At 38.2% G+C, this 24,412-nt stretch overlaps 1 protein-coding gene across 1 annotated transcript in view; it reads right to left on the reverse strand.

Annotated features, from left to right (window-relative positions):
* PRKAR2A (protein kinase cAMP-dependent type II regulatory subunit alpha) overlaps positions 1–24,412 on the reverse strand; it is a 103,838-nt gene that overhangs the window by 20,914 nt on the left and 58,512 nt on the right. The window contains exons 4-8 of the mRNA XM_037850474.1: positions 23,389–23,472; positions 14,401–14,507; positions 9,650–9,803; positions 3,229–3,330; positions 2,976–3,050 (exon numbers count right to left, since the gene is read on the reverse strand). Of these exons, the coding sequence (XP_037706402.1) occupies positions 2,976–3,050; positions 3,229–3,330; positions 9,650–9,803; positions 14,401–14,507; positions 23,389–23,472 (522 nt within the window). The remainder of the gene's footprint in view (positions 1–2,975; positions 3,051–3,228; positions 3,331–9,649; positions 9,804–14,400; positions 14,508–23,388; positions 23,473–24,412) is intronic.

Below are 24,412 nucleotides of genomic sequence, written 5' to 3' on the forward strand. Positions count from 1 at the left end.
AAAGGACACTAAACAACTGACCGAAACCACACGAAGAAATAAAGATTTCCAGTAAAGATCACATGGTAAATATAAATACCAATACTACTATATTTTTGATTTGTAACTCCACTATTTACTTTCTACAGGATCTAAAATACATAAATGGTAATGATAAAAATCAATAAAATAAAATAAAATCAATTAGTGTAACTAATAAAATAAAATCAATTAGTGTAACTTACCACATTAACAAACTAAAAAAGAAAAGCCATATGAACATCTCAATAGATGCAGAAAAAATACCTGACAAAATTCAATACCCTTTCATGATAAAAGCTCTCAGCAAACTAGAAAGAGAAGACATCTGCTCTCACCACTTTCATTCAACATGGTATTGAAGTAAGACAAAAAATAAAATTAAAAATTTAAAAAGGTGTTACAGATTAGAAAAGAAGTAAAACTTTCTACAAAAAAGCTACTAGAATAAATGAGGTTAGCAAGATTGCAGAACACCACAAGAGCAATTCACAAAACCCAACTATATTTCTGTACAAATAGCAACAATCAGAAATTGAAATTTGGAGGGGAAAAAAAACACACAAACAGAAAACAATGCCATTTTCAAAAGTGTAAATAACATGAAATATTCAAGGATATATTTAACAAAGATACAAAAGACCTGAACACTACTTCTGAAAACCACAAGACACTACAGAGAGAAATTAAAGAAAATCTAAATAAACAGATATACCATGCTCACAAATCAGAAGTCTCACTATTGTTAAGATGTCAGTTCTTCCCAAATTGATCTACAGATTCAACACAATTCCAATAAAAAAATCTCAGCAGGCTTTTTTTTTGTAGAAATTGGTAAGCTGATTCTAAAATTTATGTAGAAATGCAAAGGACACTGAATAGCTAAAACAATTATGAAAAGGAACAAATTTGGAGGGCTTAAATATTTTATTTCAAGACTTACTATATAAAGCTATTGTAATCAAGATAATGCGGTATTAGCACAAAGACAGATATATAGATCAATGGAAGAGAAAAGAGACCAGAAATAGATCCAAACACATAACCAACAGATTTTCAATAATGGTGTCAAGACAATGCAGAAATGATAATCTCTTCAAAAAATAGTGCTAGATAAACTGGGACATACATATACAAAAATTATATCACATACAGAAATTAACTTGAAATGGATCATAGACCTAAATGTAAGAGCTAAAATTATAAATTTCAAAAACCACACTCCTCATTATGGTAACCACTTGAGCCACATGTGGCTATTAAGCACATGAAATGTGGCTAGGACATATTGAGATGTTCTGTAAGGTAATACATCAGATTTTAAAGACTTAGTGCACACACACACACACACACACACAAAGTAAAATATCTTGATAAATTTTATATCACTACATATTGAAATGATAATATTTTAGATACATTGGGTTAAAGAAAATAAATTATTAAAATTAAGTTCACCTGTTTTCTTTCAATTTTTTTAATTTGGCTACTAAAAAATTCAAAATCATGTATGTGGTACACACGATATTCCTACTGAACAGTGCTGGTAGTAAGTAAATATAGGAGAAAATCTCATTGACCTTGCAAAGATTTCTTAAACTGGATACAAAGAGTACTAACTATAAGAGAAATAAATGATAAACTGGACTTCATCAAAATTAAAACTTTTGATCTTCAACAGCTACCCTTAAGAAAACAGGTATCAGCCACAAGCCACAGACTGGGAGAACATACCTGCAAATCAGTTACCTGGTAAGGGACTTGTATTCAGAATGCATAAAGAACACTTACAACTCAATAACAAAAAGACAAACAGACCAATTTTTAAAAGGGCAAAAGATTTGCATAGATATTTGATGAAGAAACATATAGATGGCAAGCAATCAGGAAAAGCTGCTCAACATCATTAGATATTAGGGAAATACAAATTAGAACCAAAATGAGATAGCACTTCATACCCATTAGAATGGCTAAAATTAAAAAGACTGTCAACATTAAGTGTTGGTGAGGATACAGAGCAACTGCTCTGCTAGTGGGAATACAAATGGTACTGTCATTTTTTTGTGGGGGTTTATAGAACAATAATGAATAAAGTACAGGATTCCCATGTACCACCCCACCACCAACACCTTGTATTGGTGGTGGAACATTTGTTACAATTTATAATGAATGAAGCTTACTTGGAGTGAAAAGAAAATGACATCCTATAAACAAAAGGTGGTATGTGCGTATGTACATATGTATACATAAATATACACACACAATTATTGTTCAGCCATAAAAAGGAATGGAGTTCTGATACATGTCAAAACATGGATAAACCTTGAGGATTTCATGTTGAGTGAAATAAGCCAGACACAAAAGGACAAATATTATATGATCTCACTGATATGAAATACCTAGAATAAACAAATACATAGAGACAGAAACTAGATTACAGGTTAAAAGATGTGGGGAGTTATTGCTTAATGGGTACAGAGTTTCTGTTTGGGTTGATAAAAAAATATTGATAATGGATGGTGGTGTTGTTAGCATAATATTGTGAATGCAATTAACATCAATGAATTGTACACATAATTGTGGTTAAAAGGGGAATATTGTGTTGTGTATGTGTTGCCACAAAAATTAAAGAAAGAAAGGAAGAAACAGAGAGGAGGAGAGATGGGGGAGAAGGAGGAGGTGGGGTGGAGGGAGGGATGGAGGGACGGCTGGACAGAGGGACATCCTAACAAATAAACACCGAAAGCCAAGGAAAGGTAAATGGCAGCAAGAGACATGCATGTTAGTGAGACAGACATCAGTGGGTTTCAGAGGACAGCAGGAAGTGTGACCTAGTACCTTCACAGTATGAGAGCACTCAACAGTGGGATGATCTGGAAATTTTGTGAAACAAATGTTGGCATTAGTCCTTCAGGCAGTGACTTCCAGGAAAGGAGCTGTGCAAGGCCCCTACTCACCTGAGCGATGATGCGCTCTCCATCCTTATAGATCTTCTCTCCTATTACATCCACAATCTTCATTCTTTCTGACACCTGAAATAATGGACACACACTCACAAATCATAAGGAAATGCCTCAAATGAAAGTCAAAATTATTATCTATTCAACACAGAAATGGGTTAGAATAGTATGATTTGAAAACCTAAAGAGAATAATTTTAACAGCTTTTCCTAAATCCTGGTAAACAGACTCTTATTCAAACAGACTTTACCTCTAGTGATGTAAGGAGGGGCACAGATTCAATAAATGATTCAAACATCCTCCTCTTTTTTGCATTGTTTTTCACTATGATTCTTCTAAAAGTCACCCGATCCTACAAGAAAGAATATGAAATATCTGGTAAATGCCTGTAAGAGAACATCTACGGTTTAATTAACTGGGTCACAGCAGATATTAGGGGATTATGGAAGGTACTCTGACAACTGAGTGCTTGAAATAACGATATTTCAATCCCTGAGTCATCACTAGAAGAAGATCTGTAACCTGAGACAGGAAGATGCCCCACATGCAGTCACATGCTGTTTAGTGCTTAAAGGTTGCCACCTAAGGGTCATAATAGAATAAAAACTAAAAAAATTCCTAATCAAAAATTTGTGTGTTCAATGTCAAAAGATACACCTTCAAAAAAGGGAAGAGCTAAAACAATCACATGGTTTCTCCAAGGAACTGACAATCTCAAGGGGAAGACAAAACAAAATATACAGGAAGACTGTTCGACAGCACATAAAATGTGCTAGATGACCTGTAGAGACACTAAGGGCCTCAGGAATTCTGAGGAGAGAGAGAGAGATCACAGTAGGCTGGAGTGATCAGGGATAATTTTGGAGCAAAAACAGAAATTTGGGATGTGAAGGAGAGGTAGGATTTAAATTAATGGAGAGATGAAGGAAGATATTCAAGATGAAGTGAAAAGTACCTTGATCCTGGCAAGTCACAGATTCTGACTCAGGAGACAGTTAATAGGAGCTACAGCCAAGTACCTCTCAGATATGTGTATGTCTGTGTATGGGCAAGACAGGCAGGAGAATTTTAAATGCTTAGTATTAGGTTCCTAAGGGAAGTGGTTATTTGTCCTTAGTTAATTGTATCTTCCTTCTATTTAAGACTGTCAGGAGTAGAAAGATTTTTTTGAGAGAACAGTATTAAAACCCCAAAGGCTGAAGAATGAAAAACATCAAGGGAATGGTTTAGCTATGGGTTAGCTATTTTAGCATTCTTGATGATGGAATAGGTGGATAAATCATATAGAAGACAACTGAGCTGAGATGTATAAATAGGTTTCGCCAGCTCATGTTCCATTAGTTGCAGAATTCCCAGGCCCTATCCCATGCCATGTTTCATCTACCTAACAAGAGAAGTCACTTATCGCACCCTACACTCCCAGAATGAGCAGTGGTGGATTCCTACCACCCCTACCCCCGCCCCTGAACTGTTGCACAAATGTCTGCTCTCCAGCATTCAGCCAGTCATCTCCTCTAGATTCTGCTCATTTTGTTCTCCATCCATCTGCTTTAAAAAGAGCAATTTGATCTCTGATTGTCCTAAAGGGCTGCATCATTTGCCATTGCTTTTTTGAAGAAGTCCCTGGTTAAGGATGCATCATTTAAAAGGTTATTTCCATACCCAGGAATATTACTCTATTCTCTTTACAATTCAGTTTCTATAGGCTCAAGCTAGGCTAGGAGTGCTGTATATAAGGAGGACAAGAAAGACTGAGAAAATGAGAATTATGAAGTTCCCTTTCTTGTGCTTGAATAGGCATTGTCAAAAAAAGCAGTATTTTGTAAATCCAGCTGTGGTGGTTAAGTTTATGTGTCACCCTGGTCTGGTTTTGGTGTTCAGTTGTTTGGTTAAGCAAGCACTGGCCTGACTGTTATTGTAAGGTCATTTCGTGGACTTAAATCATCAGTAAGTTGATTACACCGACGGCTGACTACATCTATAATCAATTTGAGGACTTTATAAAGTTGAAGGCTTTGATAATTTTAGCAGTCAGAAGAGAGGATTTCCATCTCTACTTCAGCCAGCAAGCTTCTCCTGGGAAATTCACCAAAAACCTTCTTCAAAGTCCCCAGTTGTGGCCTGCCCTACAGAATTTGGACTTGCCCATCCCCAGTCACAGGAAACAATTCTTATAAAAAATCTAGTATTTGCAGATACCTCCTGTTGGTTCTGTTTCCCTAGAGAACCCTGACTAATACACCAGCTATAATGTTACAATGAGTATTACAATTGCAGTTGCAAACTGCATTTCTAGCTGAAGAGAAAACAACTGATATGTCTTACAGTGACTTCTCTATTTAGGTTCCAACCCCTTCTATGTATGCTTTCACACTTCTCAGAACTTCCCTTTCATTTCGTGCAAGGTCAGTTCCTGTGGCTGTGGAAGGTATAAAAAAGCACCAGACACTAACCCAGTCTTCAGAGAGCTTCCAACGGAGCAGTGAAGAGGAAACTCCCACCCGTGAAATGGTAGCTCCCTGAGGCAGTATATTCAAATTCAAGAAATAGCCCTTAAGTTTAAAGGAGAAAGGAGTGCTATCTTATCCAGCAGCTCAGGATTTTCCAGGGAAGTTTCTGTTGACTTTCCTTTCCCAGGCAAGAGGGAGCAGAAACAGAGATTAATATAGTGGCCATAGTGACAGCTGTCCCCTGTAAGGGCAGAAGGTAGGATTCAACCTGAGAAACTCAGTGACAATGCCAAGTCCTCCTTGCTTGGGCCCTGGAAGGCTTCAGACAAGAAGTCAGGCTGGAGAAGACCTTCTGGGAGTCAGCTTCCTGGAGAAGGAACTCAAGTTTTGGGAGGGGTTGGGCTTGCAAAGCCAAGAGAACAAAGCAGGAGAAAAGCAGAGGTCAAAAGGGTATCTCTTGGTTAAGACAGCAGGGGAGAGGAAGAAAAGACTGCAAAGGACAAAGCTAAGACATAGACAGGCAGGGCAGAGATCCCAGGAGAGGGTAAAACTTTAGAAAGAGATGGGTAGTAAGCAGCAGCTAGCCACAGAAAGCAGGTGCCACCATTCTGAGCACCCACCTTGTGTCAGGCACAGGGAAAGCCACTTCTTTTATTCCCAACCATTTCACCCTCATGTTGAGTGTATTTTCTTTTTTAATTATTTCTATTAAGACTTCCTCTTTGACTTAGGGATTATTTAAGAGTCTGTTACTTAATTTCTAAGTATTTGGAGATTTTCCTGATATCTTTCCGTTATTGATTGCTAGTTTTGACTCCATTATGGTCAGGGAATATACTTGTCTGGTTTCAATTCTTTTAAATTTGTTAAATTTTATTTTATGATCCAGGGTATGGTCTATCTTGGTGAATGTTCTGTGGGCTTGAAAAGAATGTGTATTATACTGTTGTTGTATGTAATGTTCTATAAATTTCAATGAGATCTTGTTGGTTGATGGTGTTAAGTTCTCTCTCTTTCTCTCTCTCTCTCTATATATTTTTTTTCCTAGCAGTTCTATCAATTGTTGAGAGAGGGTGTTGAGTCTCCAAGTACAATTGTGGATTTGCCTATTTTTCCTTTCAGTTCTATCAGTTTTTTCGTTACATATTTTGAAGTTCTGTTTGGAGTATACATACTTAGGGAACTATGTCTTCTTGGCAGATTAACCCTTTCATTATTATGTAATGTTCCTCTTTGTCCCTGGTAGTTTTCTTTGCTCTGAACTCTAACTTATCTGATGTTAATATAACCACTGTTGCTTTCTTTTGATTGATGCTTGCGTGGTATACCTATTTTCATCTTTTTACTTTCAACCTGCCTATATCATGTATTTGAGTGAGTTTCTTGTAGACAAATATACAATTGGGTCATTTAAAAAAATCCATTCCATCAATCTCTGCATTTTAATTGATATATTTAGACCATTTACTTTATTTATAGTAATTACTGATATATTAGGGCTTAAATCTGTCATTTTATTGGTTGTTTCCTTCTGTTTTTTTTTTGTTCCTGTTTTATTTCTCCTGTCTTCCTGTGGGTTGGATGAACATGTTTTAGAATTCCATTTTGATTTATAGAGCTCTTGAGTGTATCTCTTTGTAAAGATTTTTTTATTGGTTGCCCTAGGTATTAAACTACATGTTACTTATCACAATTTACTAGTGTCAACATTTTACTAGTTTGAGTAAAGAGTAGAAACCTCACTTAGCTTAAAATTTACTTTCCTTTATAGTATAACTGTCTTAAATTATTTCCTCTACCGACACTGAGAACCATATCAGATGTTATAATTCTTGCTTCAACAGTCTTAACATAATTTAGCAAACTCAAGAGAATAACCTTTTATATTTTCCCATATGTTTACTCTTTCTATAATTTCTTCATTATTGATGTTCCAAACATCCTTCTTTTATCACTTCCTTTGTTTGAAGAACTTCTTTTAGCCATTCTTTTAGGATAGGTCTGCTGGTAACAAATCTCTTAGTTTTTCTTCATCTGAGAATATCTTGATTTCACCTTCATTCCTGAAGGATGTATTCTCACTGGGTATAGAATTCTGGGTTGATAATTCTTTTTTTTCAGACTTGAAAAATGCTGTGCCACTTCCGTCTGGCCTCCACAAATGAGAAATCCTCTGTCATATGATACTTTGTTCTCCATGGGCAAGGATATCATTTCTCTCTAGCTGCTTTCAGTATTTTTTCTTTGTCTTTAGTTTTCTGCAGTTTGATGAGGGTATGCCTTGGCATGGATTTCTCTGGGTTTATCCTATTTGGGGTTCATTCAGCTTCTTAAGTCTGTAGGTTTATGTCTTTCACCAAATATGGAAAGTTTTCAGCCCCATACTCTTTTTTCCTCTCTCTCTGGGACTCTAGTGATATGAATGCTATATCTTCTTTTCCCACAGACTCTGTTTCATTTCAGTCTATTTTTCTCTTTCTTATTCAGCCTGGGTAATTTCTATTGCTCTATCTTCAAGTTCAATGATATTTTCCATTGCCATAGTCATTCTACTCTTGAGCCCATCTAGTGAGTTTTTATTTTGGTTATTGAATTTTTCAGTTCTAAAAATTTCACTTAGCTGTTCTTTTTTTTAATCTTGTATTTCTCTGCTGAGACCTATTTTTTCATTTGTTTCCAATGTGTTCATAACTGCTTATTTAAGCATTTTTATGATGGCTACTTTAAGATTCTTGTCAGTTAATTCTAACATCTGTGTCATATTGGTCTTGGTGTCTATTGGTTGTCTTTTCTCATTCAAGTTGAGAATTTCCTCATTAGTACAACAAATTATTTTCAATTGCATCCTAGTCATTTTGAGTATTACATTGCAAAACTCTGGGTCCTATTTAAGATTCTTTTTTTTAGTCAGTCACCCTATTTAGGTGTAGTGTGCATGTCCAAGTAGAGGTGCATGTCCAGCTTCCTACTTGGCCCCACTGATACCACAGGGAGGTAGGGCCAGTTTTTCCTTTAGCATCTGGCTGGAGTAGAGCTGGTATTATCTGCTAGGCTGCCGTTTTCCTGGTCCTTTGGCTAGAGGGAGCAGGATTTTCTTGGTTTGCAGGCTTTTCCAGCACCCATCTGGGTTATGTGGGAAGCAATAAAGAGACCCAGGGAACTCACTGCCACGTCCTTCCTCAAGTCCTGAGAACTTTAGCTAGTCTACCTTCTTTCCACCTTTCAGAGTCTTCCTTGGTTGTTGTATTATGTCCATGAATTTTTAGTTGTAAGAGGGAAAACTACAGAAGAATAGGATTATTCTATCTTGGTATGAGCCAGTAGTTGGAATCAACACATTTTAAAACTGAGTTTATTTTCCTCCATTATTTATTGATCTGTCCTTGAGTTTTTCAATCATTGGGTCCCCAAGTGTGATCTATTCTTAAGCCATTATATCTCCTATTTCCCAGGAGCATTCATAATTCTTCATCAGTATATAATAGTAAAATGCTCTTTCATGTCTATGGAATGTGATTTTCATGACATTAATGTGTGATTTCATTTGAGGAAATATATGGATATTCTATGCTATAACATTTAATTCTGCTTGTAAGGTAAAGGGTAACAAACTACTACAGATGTCAACATTTTAAAAGCAAGCTTTGGAATTTGAACAAGAAGACAATTATTTTGTTTATCAAGAAAGATAATTATATATTTTGAAGGTGTGATGCTGAAGGAAGCAAGGTAGGTCATGTATACCAGAGGATGAGGGACCACAGCAATGCTACGCATAGGACATTCTGGGAAAATCTAAATCTATTGACTACTGACATGGGTCAATGAACAACTGGTTGGCTGAACATAGAGAAGAGTTAGTCCTGGGAGACCTAGAGATGGAAAACACTGTTGGTAGAACTTTCAAGATACTTTCTAGGCCTCTTTTCATATGAACATTATCCCCTCTTTCTCTCCACTTGTCTGATAAAAACATAAACAGTAAAAATAACAAGAGCTGTACACTACCACAATGTCATAAGACCCAGTCCTGTCCTTGTAACTTAGAGATAATAGTTTGTTGACAAATCATCTCAGAGAAATGGAAAAATACATTTGCACAAAACCTTCTTTCAGACAACTGGCTATAAAATATGGTGTCAACCAAGATCCAAGGACAGAAACCACAGAGTAAGGAGAATAATACTCTGTCAAACAAGGGGAACCATTTCCCTCACTCACCAGTCCCCAAAGGGAGCCTTCTGAGGTGGCAACAATGGTAGCAGCTCTTGGGGTGTTGTACATCAGAGCTAGTTCTCCAAAACTGCCACGATTGTCATACTGACCAACAGAGCGGGTTTGATTATCTTTCGTTACTAAAATGTCATAGGTTCCCCTGGAAGAACGACAAGAAACAATTACATAAATTACTTCTGGTGGTGGTACAGGAATAGAAGACAAATATAATATAAAATATTGTTATAGGCAATTTCTAACTGATTTTTGCTAGTATACAGAAATACAATCGATTTTTATATTTTGACTTTATATTCTGTGACCTTGCTTAACTCACTTGTTAGTTCTAGTTGCTTTTTTGCAGCACTCAGGAGTTCCTATATAGAGGACTGCAAACAAAGTCAATTTTACTTCTTCCTTTATAATTAGTATGCCTTTTATTTATTAAAAAAATTTTTTTTCCTTATTGCATTGGCTAGGACCTCTAGTACAATGTGGAATACAAGTGATAACAGCAGATATCTTTGTGTTGTTCTCCCTCTTGGTGGGGCGGGGGTGGGGGGGGAGTCAGTCTTTCACCATTAAGTATGATTTAGCTGTAGGGTTTTTACAAATGCCCTTAATCCAGTTGGGAAGATCCCTTATATTCTAGTTTGCTAAGAATTTTTATCATGAAAGGCTGTTGAATTTTGTCAGATGTTTTTTTCTGCATCTATTAAAATATTCATATGGTTTTTCTTTTAAAATGAAAACACCAAAAGAAACAATTTTCTATTTATTCATTGGTAATGAATGCTAAATAATATTCAGAACTGGCAACCATTTGGAGAAAACAGGCACTCTCAACACACTACTGGGGCAAACATAAACTTCAGTTTCTGCAGGATAATTAGCAAAATACAGCAAATACCTTAAAGAGACCCTTTGACAAGCAATTCCGTTTCAAGGCATTCCATGGGAGATAAAGCTATTTAAAACGCTTTAACTGCAGGGATGCTCACCAGATAGTATTTATGACTGTAAAAAAATTAGAATTTAATCTGCTCATAGTAAACATGTAGTCATTAAACTGATGTGGTCACATGATATAGTCACTAAAAGTGATGACATAAAATAATGCAGGCTGTGGCAAAATGCTTAAAATAGATTTTAAAAGTTAGGTCACACAACAATATATGAAAAATATTTAATGTAAAAATACATATCTATGTAAATGTTAATAGTCTCAGTCCATTTTGATGTTTGATTGCCACTAGCTTTCAACTCCCACCATTCCACTCCCCATTCCTCTTGTTGCCCTACATTGGGGCGAGCTGAAAAGAAAGCTCAGATGCTCCCTCCTTTGGTGCTGGTGGCAACTGCAAACAGTATAGGCCCTAGCCCATGTGTAAGGCAACCCTCATACCAGCTCCACCTCATAACCACCATAAAACCCCCAAGTCAGTCACACCTTCCTGCTCTCTCAAGTCATTTTTGGACCTGCTTGGGAGCCATTCTACTCTCCCCAGAAAGACTCATTATGTGAGTAATACACCTTTTCATACCCCCTTAGTGTGTGTTTGTCACCATCAGTCTCAAAGTCCAAAACAAATTTTGGGTGGGGAGTCCATCCCGTCTCTGCTGGGTGACCACCAAAAATAAAGCATGGAAAACACAACAGAAGGATATACTCTGGTAATTAAATATGATTAAATTATTTTCTTTCCTATTCTTTTTGTATTTTCTAAATTGATTACAAAGGCACTCCACTTCTCTGATAAAATCACCAAGTCTCATGTTACACAAAAAGCAGAGAATCACATCAACCACTCAAGTAGCAGTTTGTGGCACCAACCTTGCTCTCAAGGGAGCTCACAACTCAGTAGGGCCTGCTGGACTTCTACTAGGCCTGGTGGACAAGGCAAAAGTAATAAGGCCATGAACTGGAAACATGGAATTCAGAGTAAAGAAATATGTTTTTAGATTCTCCTCCAGAAGACACTAGTTATTTAACTTTGGGAATAACTCGAACCATTTTAGGCAGCAGCACTACAGAAAGCCTTTCCTGACCTCTCCCACTCAGGTCCTCCTTCAAATAATGGGACACATTTTTATTACTGTTGTTACAACTATATTAATTATTTACGTAGAAGTTGATCTCTTCCACTAGACTAGGAGCTTTTTAAGGTCAAGAACTGGATCTTTTTATTTGACTGATAGCCGTTGTTACTTATTAATCATCATTTTGGTTGCATACAAAGGATAGCCTCCTCAGTTGTTACATGTTTAACATGAGAGATAAAACTTAGTGAGTGAATCTTTTCTAGAATCTCAGGTAGGGACCTAGGTATTTGGGGACTACTTTTGGTAAGGGCATGGCATACTGTGGCCATTTCATTCTGTAAACTGTGGATATATGCAGATGGATGCTTATTTCCTAGATAGCAGGTGTGCATTGGGACCTCTGCCTTGGTGGGGAAGTATACTGCCAAGGGGCTGCTGGAGGCAGTAACATAACAACAAAAAATTATTCACAAAATAATACACAGAATTTCTATGTAGGATGCAATAGCATAACATTAGCATAAAAAATAGTGTTTTCTTTGAGAACATATTTGTATCATCTTTATTTTTTAAATAAAACATTTCTTCTATTTGTAATAATTTGTCACAGGTATCAAGGGCCTAAAGGTTACCCTGGGAGTGAGAACATACCCTGTTCAAGAACCTGAACAAGCAAAGGGGACCAACTGAATTTAGGGCAGCTACTTGATGGAGTTCAAAAGAACCTCAAAACAAGGGAAACAACTGGCAAAATTTGAATAAGGTCTGTACATTAGAAAATAGTACCGTATCAATGTTAATTTCTGATTTTTAGAATTCTGTGTTTATGTAAGAGAATGTCCTTAATTTAGGAAATTCACACTGAAGAATTCAGAGATAAAGGGCCATTATATCTGCTATTTATTCTCAAATGGTTTGATAAAACAAATGTGAAACATCAACACATGGAGCACCTAAGTGTACAAGAATTCTCTGTACTATTTGTGCAATTTTTTCTCTAAGTCTGAAATTATCTCAAAAGAAAAAAAATTAAATTAACAGAAGATATTGGGTGAAATAGCATCTTATTGATCCTAAACTCTGGTGAGGGTGTTCCTTTCAGGATTGAGAAGGGGTCACAGGAACCTTCCAGAGTATATGAACAGCTCAAGCAATCAGGACACAGTAAGATAAGCAGGTCAAACTCACACATTTCATGTCTCCCAACATGGCTTAGACCTGGAACAGAGCCAGAAGGGGCTAGGAGAATGAAGGTCAGGGCAATGTATTCATGGGTAAAAATAGGCTGGGATTCCAGGAACATGACTCCCAGGGGAATGAATCTCCCTGGCGACATGGGACTTGACTCCCAGGAATGAGCCTGGCCCTGGCAGTGAGGGACTGAAAATGCCTACTTGACTAAAAGGGGGGGGGGGGGGAGGGAAGAAAGGTAATAAGCTGAGGTCACAGTGGCTGAGAGATCCCAAATTGAGTGGAGAGGCTATCCTGGAGGTTACTCTTACGAAAGCTCCAGGTAGACATCCCAAATGGCCACAGTATGCCATGCCCTTAACAAAAGTAGTTCCCAAATACACAGGTCCCTACCTGAGATTCTATAAAAGATGATGCACTCACTAAGTTTTCTCTCTCAGAAACTTAAATCCACCAGACTGTTCCTATGCCAGACAAGTCCTAAAACCCAGAGGCAACAGCCTCTTTAAGAACAACAATCAGATGCAGCCCCCTTCCCCATAGTGTTGTCACCCCCTTTCAATATGAACAAGTTAGGGTGCTCACTGCCTAGACACTCCTGAAGATGGAGAAAGAGATTAAGTGAGAGGAAGGGGTAGTAACAAACAAGATAAGATTTAACAAAGGTCTATGAATACTGAAACTTTATAGAAATATATATATTTTTTAGATGTTAGGGTGTTGGAATAGCCAGAGGGAGGCAAATGACATGGTGGAACTCTACCCTATAACATCCTTTGAAATTTGCTCTATAGCTACTTGTTGAATTGTGCTTTGAAAGTCTTCACCTTTCTGCATACTCCTTATATTGCATAACAAAGAAAGAACTGAAACTGTGGAACTGTAACCCACAACAATTTTTGAAATTACCTATATAAACTGCTTGTTGAGCTGTACATCAAAAGTTAACACCTTTCTATATGTATGTTGTATTTTCCAATTATGGAAATAGCTGAAGTTGTGGAACTGTGACCCATGACATTCTTTGAAATTTGTTCTCTACTACTCGTTAAATCGTACTTGGTAAGTTATCACTGTTACATATATATGTTAAAGTTCACAAAAAATGCATTTAAAAAAAGAAAAGCACATACAATAAAATTTATGTTACATTTAATAATTATACATATATATATACACAAAGGCTGGGATTGAAAGTTCCAGACAATATAGGATAATAAAGTTAATCATTTAACTTCAATACCAGCAAATAATCTATGTTTTTATAAAGCACACCCTGCACATCTCGCCAGACTGCAGAGACTTTATATTATAGATGGTGGTTCCCCAAGTACAGGATGTATTGAGGATTCAGGATAGCAGCAGACAGAAGGGCAGGCTGTGGACTCTCACAAGGATTTGAGCAACTTGAGCACCGGGCTTTAAGTCCTCTCTGGTTTGAACACAACATGGGGCAAAGCATCTGCCCTGAATTCTGAATATGACTGAGTGTGGCCACACAATTGCAAAGCTCCATTTCCTACCGTTCTATGACATAAAAGTTGTCTCCGTCATCTCCTTGGTCAATGACATGCTCATCAACTTTCACTATCCTTTCAAACATGGCATCGAGGACTTGAGAAAGCTGTTCCTGCAGGGTACACACAAAAAGCAAAGATGGCTTTTACATTTGCTAAAATAAAGCAGTGACCAGGCTTATTCCAGCTTGTGATCAAGTGACAGGAGTTCCCATACCAAACTGTTCCCCTCATTCAAACAGGACCCTAAGGGCTATTTGAAACATATGCTTTCCTGGGACCATTCGGCTTTGTGCTCTCCATGTATCTCAATACACAACACAACCGGCAAGTCTTCTAAGGCAGCATTGTTTTGAAAAATCATACCGTAATTTACACAAAAATAGGCACCCTAAATCGTGGTTCCCATTCTCCCATGATTGCACTCACATGACTATCTTCTGCCTTGATGGCTCCACTGTCACATGTAATGCCATGATGCCACTTTGCTATAAGTGTTGACCTTAAAAGAATCACCAAATTTAAAGACCTTGGAGATTATCCCATGAAGCAGCATTCGTCCCAAATAAAAAACAACTGCCTCTGACGAGCCCAGCATACCATCTAATCTCTCAGAGCCTCAATCTCTTCATATGTAAAAATGGTAAAATAATTTATGCTGCATGAATTTTTATGACTAAAGGAGAATAATCTAAGTAAAATATTTACCACACAATTGTACTCAATAAATGAGATCTATTATCAGATAGCTAATACTGCTTCAATCATTTATACATAATACATACAATTATTTACTTACCAATATTATCTGCCATGACCAGAAAGTATATACCGTTAAGTATAATGAAAACAAACAAAACAATGCAATTAAATTCTAATGGAACACGGTTCCTCTGTCAGGCAGGGAGATCAATGACTGTAAGAGAGGTGGTGCTAAAGAATACCAGCTTCAACTCAGAGAGAGGCTTTCTCTTCAGAGCAATGTGGATGGAATACCTGACAAGGTACTTTTACTGCAGCATAATCCCATGTGATTTAATTTAGTCTGACTATGCTACCTAAAATAATTGAGTACCACCAGCAAGCATCTTTTTTGTCCCATAATTCCACGTGTTTAATACTGTACAAGCCAAGAAAAACTAAAAGGGATGGCTTACTACTCATATACCATGCACATTCATGTAGAATGTTGGCACCAGAAATCTCCTGACTTTTAAAATACTGGCAACAAATTCAATATACAATATAGACCAAACAACACATCTGTATCTGGCTGTCCCTGGCCTGTGGGCTGTCAGTTGGTAGCCTCTTATTCTGAGTAACTTTTCTTCTTCTGGCCTGAATTCTTCAAAAACACCAGAGTTTTTAAGATATAGAATAACGTACGGGGGGTGGGGTGGGGGAGTCCCAGTTAGAGGGGACTAAAGATGACATCATGACAACCCTATGCAATATGTGGTTCAGGATTGAAGAACAAAACAAAACAAAAGCTATAGAGAATTTTATTGGGAACACTGGGAAAATATGAATATGGATTGTATGTTAGTGATATTATTACATAATTGTTAAATGTGTTTCGTTTAACCATGGTATTGTGTTAAACTCTCTACTCCTATATATCTCCATCCCTCTGCCTTCATATAGTTAATTGTCTCAGATTACTCTTTATACATTGTATGCCCATTAACACAGATTTAAAATTTTTTTTAAACATTTGACTGTTAAGGCATATAGGGGGTAAAAAGCAGTCACAAACAAAAAGGACAATAATACAGGGTTTTATATTTACCTATGTAGTTACCTTTACCAATGTTCTTTATTTCTTCTTACGTTTTTGAGTTAGTCTAGTATCCTTTTATTACAGCCTGAAGGACTTCCTTTAACATTTCTTGTAGGGCATGTCTTCTGGTAATGAAGTCTTTCAGCTTTTGTTTATCTGTAAAAGTCTTCATTTTTCCTTCATTTCTTTTTTATTAGAGAAGTCGTGGCTTTACAGAAAAATCATGCATCAAATACAGGGTTCTTATATATCACCCTAATGTTAACACCTCGCATTGGTGTGGTACATTTCTTACAACTGATGAAAGCACATTTTAATAACTGTACTATTAACTATAGTCTATAACTTAGGGTTCACTGTCTTGTGCAGTTCTATGGAATTATTTTTTTTAATTTTAATTCTAGTATCATATATACAACTTAAAACTTCTCCTTTTAACCACATTCAAATATATATTTCAGTGCTTTTAATCACATTCACAATGTTGTGCTACCATCACCACCATCCATTACCAAACTTTTCCATTGTCCCAAATAGAATCTCTGTACATTTTAAGCTTTAACTCTCTATTCCCTACCCCCACCCTGACCCCTGAGTAACCTATATTCTGGATTCTGACTCTATGAGTGTGCTTATTCTAATTATTTCATATCAATGAGATCATACTACATTTGTCTTTTTGTGTCTCGCTTATTTTACTCCATGTGGTATCTTCGAGGTTCATCCATGCTGTTGCCATGTATCAGAACTTTATTGCTTTTTATGGCTGAATAATATTCATTGTGTACATATACCACATTTTGTTTATCGATTCATTGGTTGATGGACACTTGGGTTGCTTCCATCTTTTGACAATTTCAAATAATGCCACTATGAACACTGGTATGTAAATACCTTTTGGGTATATATCTAGAAGTGGTATTGCTGGGTCCTATGGTAATTCTATACTCAACTTTCTGAGTAGTTACTCTCTTCATTTTTGAAAGATAATTCTGCCAGCTACAGAAATCTTAAATGAGAGGTGTTTGGTGTTTTTTTTCTTTAAGGACTTTAAATATGCCATCCTACTCTTTTCTGGCCTCCATGATTTCTGATGAGAAATCCAGTTTTAATGTGATAGGGGACTCCTTGTATGTGATGAGTTGCTTCTCTCACTGCTTTCAAAATCCTTTGTCTTCGGATCTTGACAATTTTGCTAGAATATGTCTTGGTTTACAGCTCTTGGAGTCTATTCTGCTTGGAGTTCATTGAGCTTCCTGAATGTGTGTATTCACGTATTTCAATGGATTTGGGAAGTTCTGGCCATTGTTTCTTCAAATACTTTTTCTGCCCCTTTCTCTCTCCCTTGTCTTTCTGGGATTCCAATGACGCAAATGTTGTTATGTTTGATTGTGTCCCACGGGTCCCTCAGGCTCTGTTCATTTTTCTTCATTATTTTTTCCTTCTGTTCTTCACCCTGGATAATTTCAATTGTCTTGTCTTTAAGTTTACTCATACTTTCTTTAAATCTGCTGGTGATCCACTGCTGGCTTGAAGCTAAGTACCCCAGAAAAACATATTCTTATATTTAATTCATTCCTGTATGAACCCACTGTAAATAGATCCTCTTTGAGATGTTACTTCAGTTAAGGTGTGGCTCAACTCAATCAAGATAGGCCTTAATCCTATTACTGGAGTCCTGTATAAGCAGAACGAAATTCAGACAAAGAGAGAAAGCCATGGGAAGCAGGAACCTGAACGTCAATAAAACACAGAAGAGAAAGGAGAGGCCAGGAATGGCTGCCACATGCATTGCCATATGACAGAGAAGCCCAGGACCAAAGATCACTGGCAACCAGCCCTAGAAAGCCAGTCTTTAGGAAGAAAGCATTGCCTTAATGGTACCTTGATTTGGACTTCTCTTAGCCTCAAAACCATGATCCAATGAACTCTCATTGTTTAAGCCAACCCATTGCACAGTATTTGCTCGAGCAGCGAAGAAAACTAAAATACTGCTTAATGAGTTTTTCACTTTAGTTACTATGCTTTGCAGCTCCAAAATTTCTGTTTGGTTTCTTTTTATAATTTCTATCTCTTTATTTTGTTCAGACAACATTTTGCTAATTTCCTTTAGTCCTTTATATATGGATTCCTTTAGCTCACTGAACACATATAAGATAGTGATTTAAAGTCTTTGGCTAATAATTCCAACATATGAGATTATTCAGGATGTTTTCTGGAAAATTCTTTTTCCTGTGAATGGGCCATACTTTCCTGTTTCTTGTTGTGTTTTGTAGTATTTTGTTGAGAACTGGACATTCTGAATATTATATTGTTATAACTCTGGAAATCTAGTTCTCCCACTCCTCTGGGATTGCCAAGTGTTTGTACTTGTTGAGGGCTGGAAGTGCCTGTGACTTTTCCAAATTACTTTTGCTCCCGAGCAGGGAATGGAAAGAAAAAAAGAGAAGGAAAAAAAAGGTACTGCCTCTTTAAGAGTCCTCTGCTGCTTTTGCCTGAGAGGGTTTGGAAAAACAGCCACCCACAGAGCAGTCTCTCCAGAGATCTGAAGCAGCTGATCAAAAATAGTAAGCAGTGATCAAACCACACACACCCCTGGATTCTGGAGTACTAGGTCCTTATAGTTTACCCTGGCACCAGCAAACTGCACCAGGAGCCTGGGCTGCAGTCCCCACTGCTGCCTGCTATTTGGCTGGGGGATGGGAGATGGTAGCCCATGCAAGGAGGGTGAAATTCACTGATATAAATGGTAATTCACCAGCCTCTTCTTCCAACTCTTTCCTGGATGTTGCAGTGTTCCACTAGAATCCAAAATTCCAAAATAGTTGATTCACACAGTTCCTGCCTGTTCAATAGTTGTTTTGGTAGAGGGACTGATTCTGGAGGCTTCCTACTCTGCCATCTTCCCACAGTCCTTTTCTCAAGAGTCTTTTTTCCAGAAGCTGGGTAGTAGGGGAGTTCTAGTCCCATCCTTCCAGTCCTTGCCATTCTAGAATTCCCCCACAGGCCTAGCTGCTTAGCCACTCACATGGCTTTAGTGTATGGCCCTCAAAATAGAGGGAAAACAGGAAATCTAAAGATTTGCTGTTCCCAGGAGTTAGCCCCTCCTCCCTATCTCCACTACCAATGGAGGGAGGACAGGTCCAGGCCACAGATCCTGCACTGGGGCCCTGCAGACACACATCACTTGCAAGAGGTGCCTCATGCCTGAGGTCTTAGCTGAGAAGCATTCACATACTTTGGTTAAGTTAACTACTACCAGTGAAGAGAACTGGCATCCTCAGAGAAATCAATCTTTTTGTAGCATAAATCCAGACTCTCTGAACTAAGCCAGGGTCATGCAAACCTGATCATTTCCTTGCAATATGACCAAATCGCATGGTCCTCAAATGTTATTTATTTTCATTTGTCTGGAGCAAATACCAAAGCAGCTGAGAAAATTAGTTAAAGTCACATGAAAAGCTTTGTCTGAGTTACGGTGGTCAACACAATGAAAACATTTGTAAGTAAGAAGTATCTCAAGTTTTTTATCACATCTGACTGTGGCTAAGATGCTAAAAATTGTTTAAATGGCAAATGGGGGAAAAGTTATGAGACCATTATAGCAAAAAATATTTTAAAAATCAATGTTGATGGAACCTAAGATGGTGGCTAGGTAAGACAGGGCAAAATAACACCTCCGTGAAAAATACTGGATAAAAACCAGAAAGTGACCCAGAACACCACTTCCAGAGTAGCACCAGCCAGACAAGGTCTGCTAAATCTACAGGGACCGTGCATTTGGTGAAACCAGGAGTCTGCATTCTGAAACGAGTGAGTGAGTAGGCTGAAAGTCCCTCGGCCATGCTGCGGTGTGGGGAAATGGTGGGCTGGCGTTTGGAGATGGACTAGTTCTTTAAAAAAGAAAAAACAAAACAAACAAAAAAAACCTGGGAGCAGCTGCAGATACGACGGGAGCAGGCTGGGCTAATGCCTCAGTGTCTGGTGTGGAGGATACCCCTTCACACACCCACTGTTGATTGTCTCGGGCCCAGGGGAGCAAAGGGGAGACAAAAAGAGGAAAAAACGCACGACTTGCAGCCATCTCCCCGGCGGGCGGGGGCACTCCTGCCTGGGGCTGAACCCACAGCACAGAGCCGCACCAAGAAACCCAGTGTGACAGGGAGTCTTTCCCACAGCACAGCGCACACCACAATATCTGCTGTGGACAGTGGCCTTTAATACACCCACGGCTGATTGTCCCGGAGCTGGGAGGGCGGAGCTGTGCGGAAAGGGGGAAGTTAACGCATCCTATTCAACCATGTTTGAAGTGGGCTGGGAACGCCCCTGCAGAGCCCAGTGTCTCAGGGCTTCCCTGGAGGCCGGTGCGCACTTGTGACGTGGCATGGCCCTCCCTCCCTCAGCAGAGGTCCTGGAAGAGCACAGCAGGGAAGGGGAAACCACTTGAAAATCCCAGGGAACCTACGCCAATACCAAGGACTTTTGGGTCAGCGGCAGAGAACAGCCTTAAATCTCCGGGAACACCTGGGAGGTTTGATTATTATAACTGCCCTTCCTCCCTAACCACTCAGACACATGCCCCTCATTCAGGGCAGACAGCACCAACAACACACCCAAATTAAGTGCACCAATTGGACCCCACAAGAATCAGATCCCCACACACCACAAAGACAAAGGTGGGGAGAACTGACTCATGGATGCCTTCTGCTAGTTAGTTAGAGAAAGTGTACGCCACCAAGCTGCAATTCTGACAAATTAAAGATCAAGTGAAGCAAATGCCAAGAGGCCAAAAACAACAGAAAATCTTAGAGCATATGATAAAACCAGACGATACGGAGAACCCAAAGCCAAACACCCAAATCAAAAGATCAGAAGACACACAGTACTTGGCGCAATTAATCAAAGAACAGGCAATGAGAGCACGGCACAGGATATAAAGGACATGAAGAAGAGCATGGCACAGGATATAAAAGACATAAAGAAGATCCTAGAAGAGCATAAAGAAGAAGATATTGCAAGAGTAAATAAAAAAATAGAAGATCTTACGGAAATTAAAGAAACTGTAGGCCAAATTAAAAACACTCTGGATACTCATAATACAAGATTAGAGGAATTTGAACAACAACTCAGCCTCCTTGAGGACCCCAGAACGGAAAATGAAAGAACAAAAGAAAGAATAGGGAAAAAAATCGAAAAAATCGAAATGGATCTCAGCGATATGATAGATAAAATAAAACATCTAAATTCAAGACTCATTGGTGTCCCAGAAGGGGAAGAGAAGGGTAAAGGTCTAAAAAGAGTATTCAAAGAAATTGTTGGGGAAAACTTCCCAAACCTTATACACAATATAAATACACAAAGCATAAATGCCCAGCGAACTCCTAATAGAATAAATCCAAATAAACCCACTCCAAGACATATTCTGATCAGACTCTCAAATACTGAAGAGAAAGAGCAAGTGCTGAAAGCAGCAAGAGAAAAGCAATTCACCACATACAAAGGAAACAACATAAGACTAAGTAGTGACTGCTCAGCGGCCACCATGGAGGTGAGAAGGCAGTGGCATGACATATTTAAAATTCTCAGAGAGAAAAATTTCCAACCAATACTTTATCCAGCAAAACTCTCCTTCAAATTTGAGGGAGAGCTTAAATTTTTCACAGACAAACAAATGCTGAGAGATTTTGCTAATAAAAGACCTGCCCTACTTCAGATACTGAAGGGAGCCCTACTGACAGAGAAACAAAGAAAGGAGAGAGATATAGAGAATTTTAACAGACATACATAGAATATTACATCCCAGGTCACCGGGACACACATTCTTCTCTAGTGATCACAGATCTTTCTCCAGAATGGACCGTATACTGGGACATAAAAACAAGCCTCAACAACAACAACAACAACAACAAAAATGAATTTGTTCAAAGCACATTCTCTGACCACATGGAATACAAATAGAAGTCAATAACCATCAGAGACTTGGAGAATCCACAAACACCTAGAAGATAAAAATGAGGGGGAGATGAAAAGATTCACAGATAACCAAAAGCTGAGGGACTTCATCACCAGTAATCAGTCCTGTAAGATAAGCTAAAGGGAGTTGAGCAGGCTGAAAGGAAGGGACAATAAACAATTGACTGAAACTACATGAACAAATAAAGATTTCCAGTAAAGATCACATGGTAAATATAAATACCAATACTACTGTATTTCTGACTTACAACTCCACTATTTACTTCCTACAGGATCTAAAATACATAAACTGTAATGATAAATCAGTGGTTTTGGACTCAATGTAAAATAAGTAATTTTTGACAAGAAACACATAGAAGTGGGGGAATGATGGAGTATAGGAACATAGTTTATGTGTTATATTGAAGTTAAGTTGGTATCAAAGAAAAACAAGATTGTTATAGAGTTAAGATGTCAAATTTAAGCCCTATGGTAAACACAAAGAAAGTATCAGAGAATATGACCATAGAGACGAAAAGTAGAGTAGGGGTTCCGAGAAGTGGGGGAAGGGGCAATGGGGAGTTAAGAAATGAGAGTAGGGTTTCTGTTTGGGGTGAAGGGAAACTTCTAGAAATGGATGGTGGGGAGGTGATAACATTGCAACATTCTAAATGTGATTAATCCCACTAATGGAATGATAGGGAGGGTGTGGAATGGGAAGATTTAGGCTATATATATGTTTCCACAATTGAAAAAAAAAAAAAAAAAGTCTAAATAGATGACAATTAAATGCCAAGGATGATCCTGGATGGGATCTGAGGATGGAGGAGAGGAGGCTCAAAGGGACACAGATGGGACACAAGGAAAAAAAAAAAAGGAAATACAGAATGTAAGCTTTATATCAATGTTGAATTTCTTGAACTTCTTAGCTGCACTTAATGAGATTGCATAAAAGAATGTTCTTGTCCATGGGAAAGGTATATGTGAATTATATTGTTTGTTCAAAGATATGTGCAGTTTGCTTTCATATGTTCAGAGGACAGAGCAATAGATGATGGATGATAGATAGGGAGGGAGGGAGGGAAAGAAAGAAACGGTGGTGTGACAGGATGTTAAAGGTGGTGGATCGGGGTATCGGGGGAGGGGGGTCGGGGTATGCTGTAGTTCTATGTATAGGGTTTGAACTGTTTTTGCAACTGTTCCTGTAAGATTGAATTTATTTCAAAATAAAATTTATTAAATTAAAAAAAAATCAATGTTACCTGATCAAGATTTTTGAAAAGGAGAATATCTTTGCAAGCTTCCTGAAGTCTGCATCTCTGTTCGTCAGTTTTGGGATGAATCACCTGCCAATCCAAATAAAACCAGAGAAATTTTTTTTTGTTCCATTTTAAAATCACCCACTTACAATTTGGTGTATTTCTTTCTCCTAAAAAGTGTGAAACATAAGAGGATTTTTACTATAATTATAATTCTATACAAATCCCAAGCAGTGCCCTGAATGTGGAAGGGCAATGTGTTAGGGGGGTAAAGAGGGCTGCCCTCTGGCTGTGTGGCTGGCAGCAAGTCAGAAAACCCCTAGGAGTCGCAGGGTTCTTATCCATAAAGAGGTAGCGATAGAGTCATTCAACAAATCTGAGCATCTACTAGGTGCCAAACACAATCCTAAATCTGGGGACACAGGAGTCAACACAGACAAAAAACCACTTACCCTCACATTCAATAAATACATAAAATATTTTAGAGTGATAAGGCTAAGGAGAAAAATAAGGTAGGGGAGTTAAGAAGTTTAAGTGTGGCCAGATGAGGTTTCACTGAGGTGACATTTGTTTAAAGATCTGAAGGGAGTGAGAGCAACCCGAGGGAGCAAGTCATGTGGGTATCTCTATGGAAACACCATGCCAACAGAGGGACCAGCAGGTGAAAACAAGGCCTTATTGGTCAAAGCCTGGATAGAATGTTTGAGAAATAGCCAGGAGGCAGGTGGGGATAATGCAGAATAAGGAGGAAAAATCAGGAGGTGATTAGGTCAGGGGTGGGGTAGGGGTGGCGGCCAAATCACAGACAACACTATAGGTCACAGAAGGAGTGGGACTTTTCTCCAGTGACACAGGGGTCATTTGAGGGTTCTGAAGAAGGATGGAAAGGGACCTGATTGATGTTTTAAAAGAATCTTATTGGCTGCTGAGTGAAGAAAAACCTGGAGGGAGGCAAGAGTGGAATTCAGGTGACTAATACAATTATTCCAGTGACAGATGATAGTGGTTTAGATCAGGGTGGTTGTGC

This window comes from Choloepus didactylus, chromosome 1 (genome assembly GCF_015220235.1).
Source record: "Choloepus didactylus isolate mChoDid1 chromosome 1, mChoDid1.pri, whole genome shotgun sequence".
NCBI lineage: Eukaryota > Metazoa > Chordata > Mammalia > Pilosa > Megalonychidae > Choloepus > Choloepus didactylus.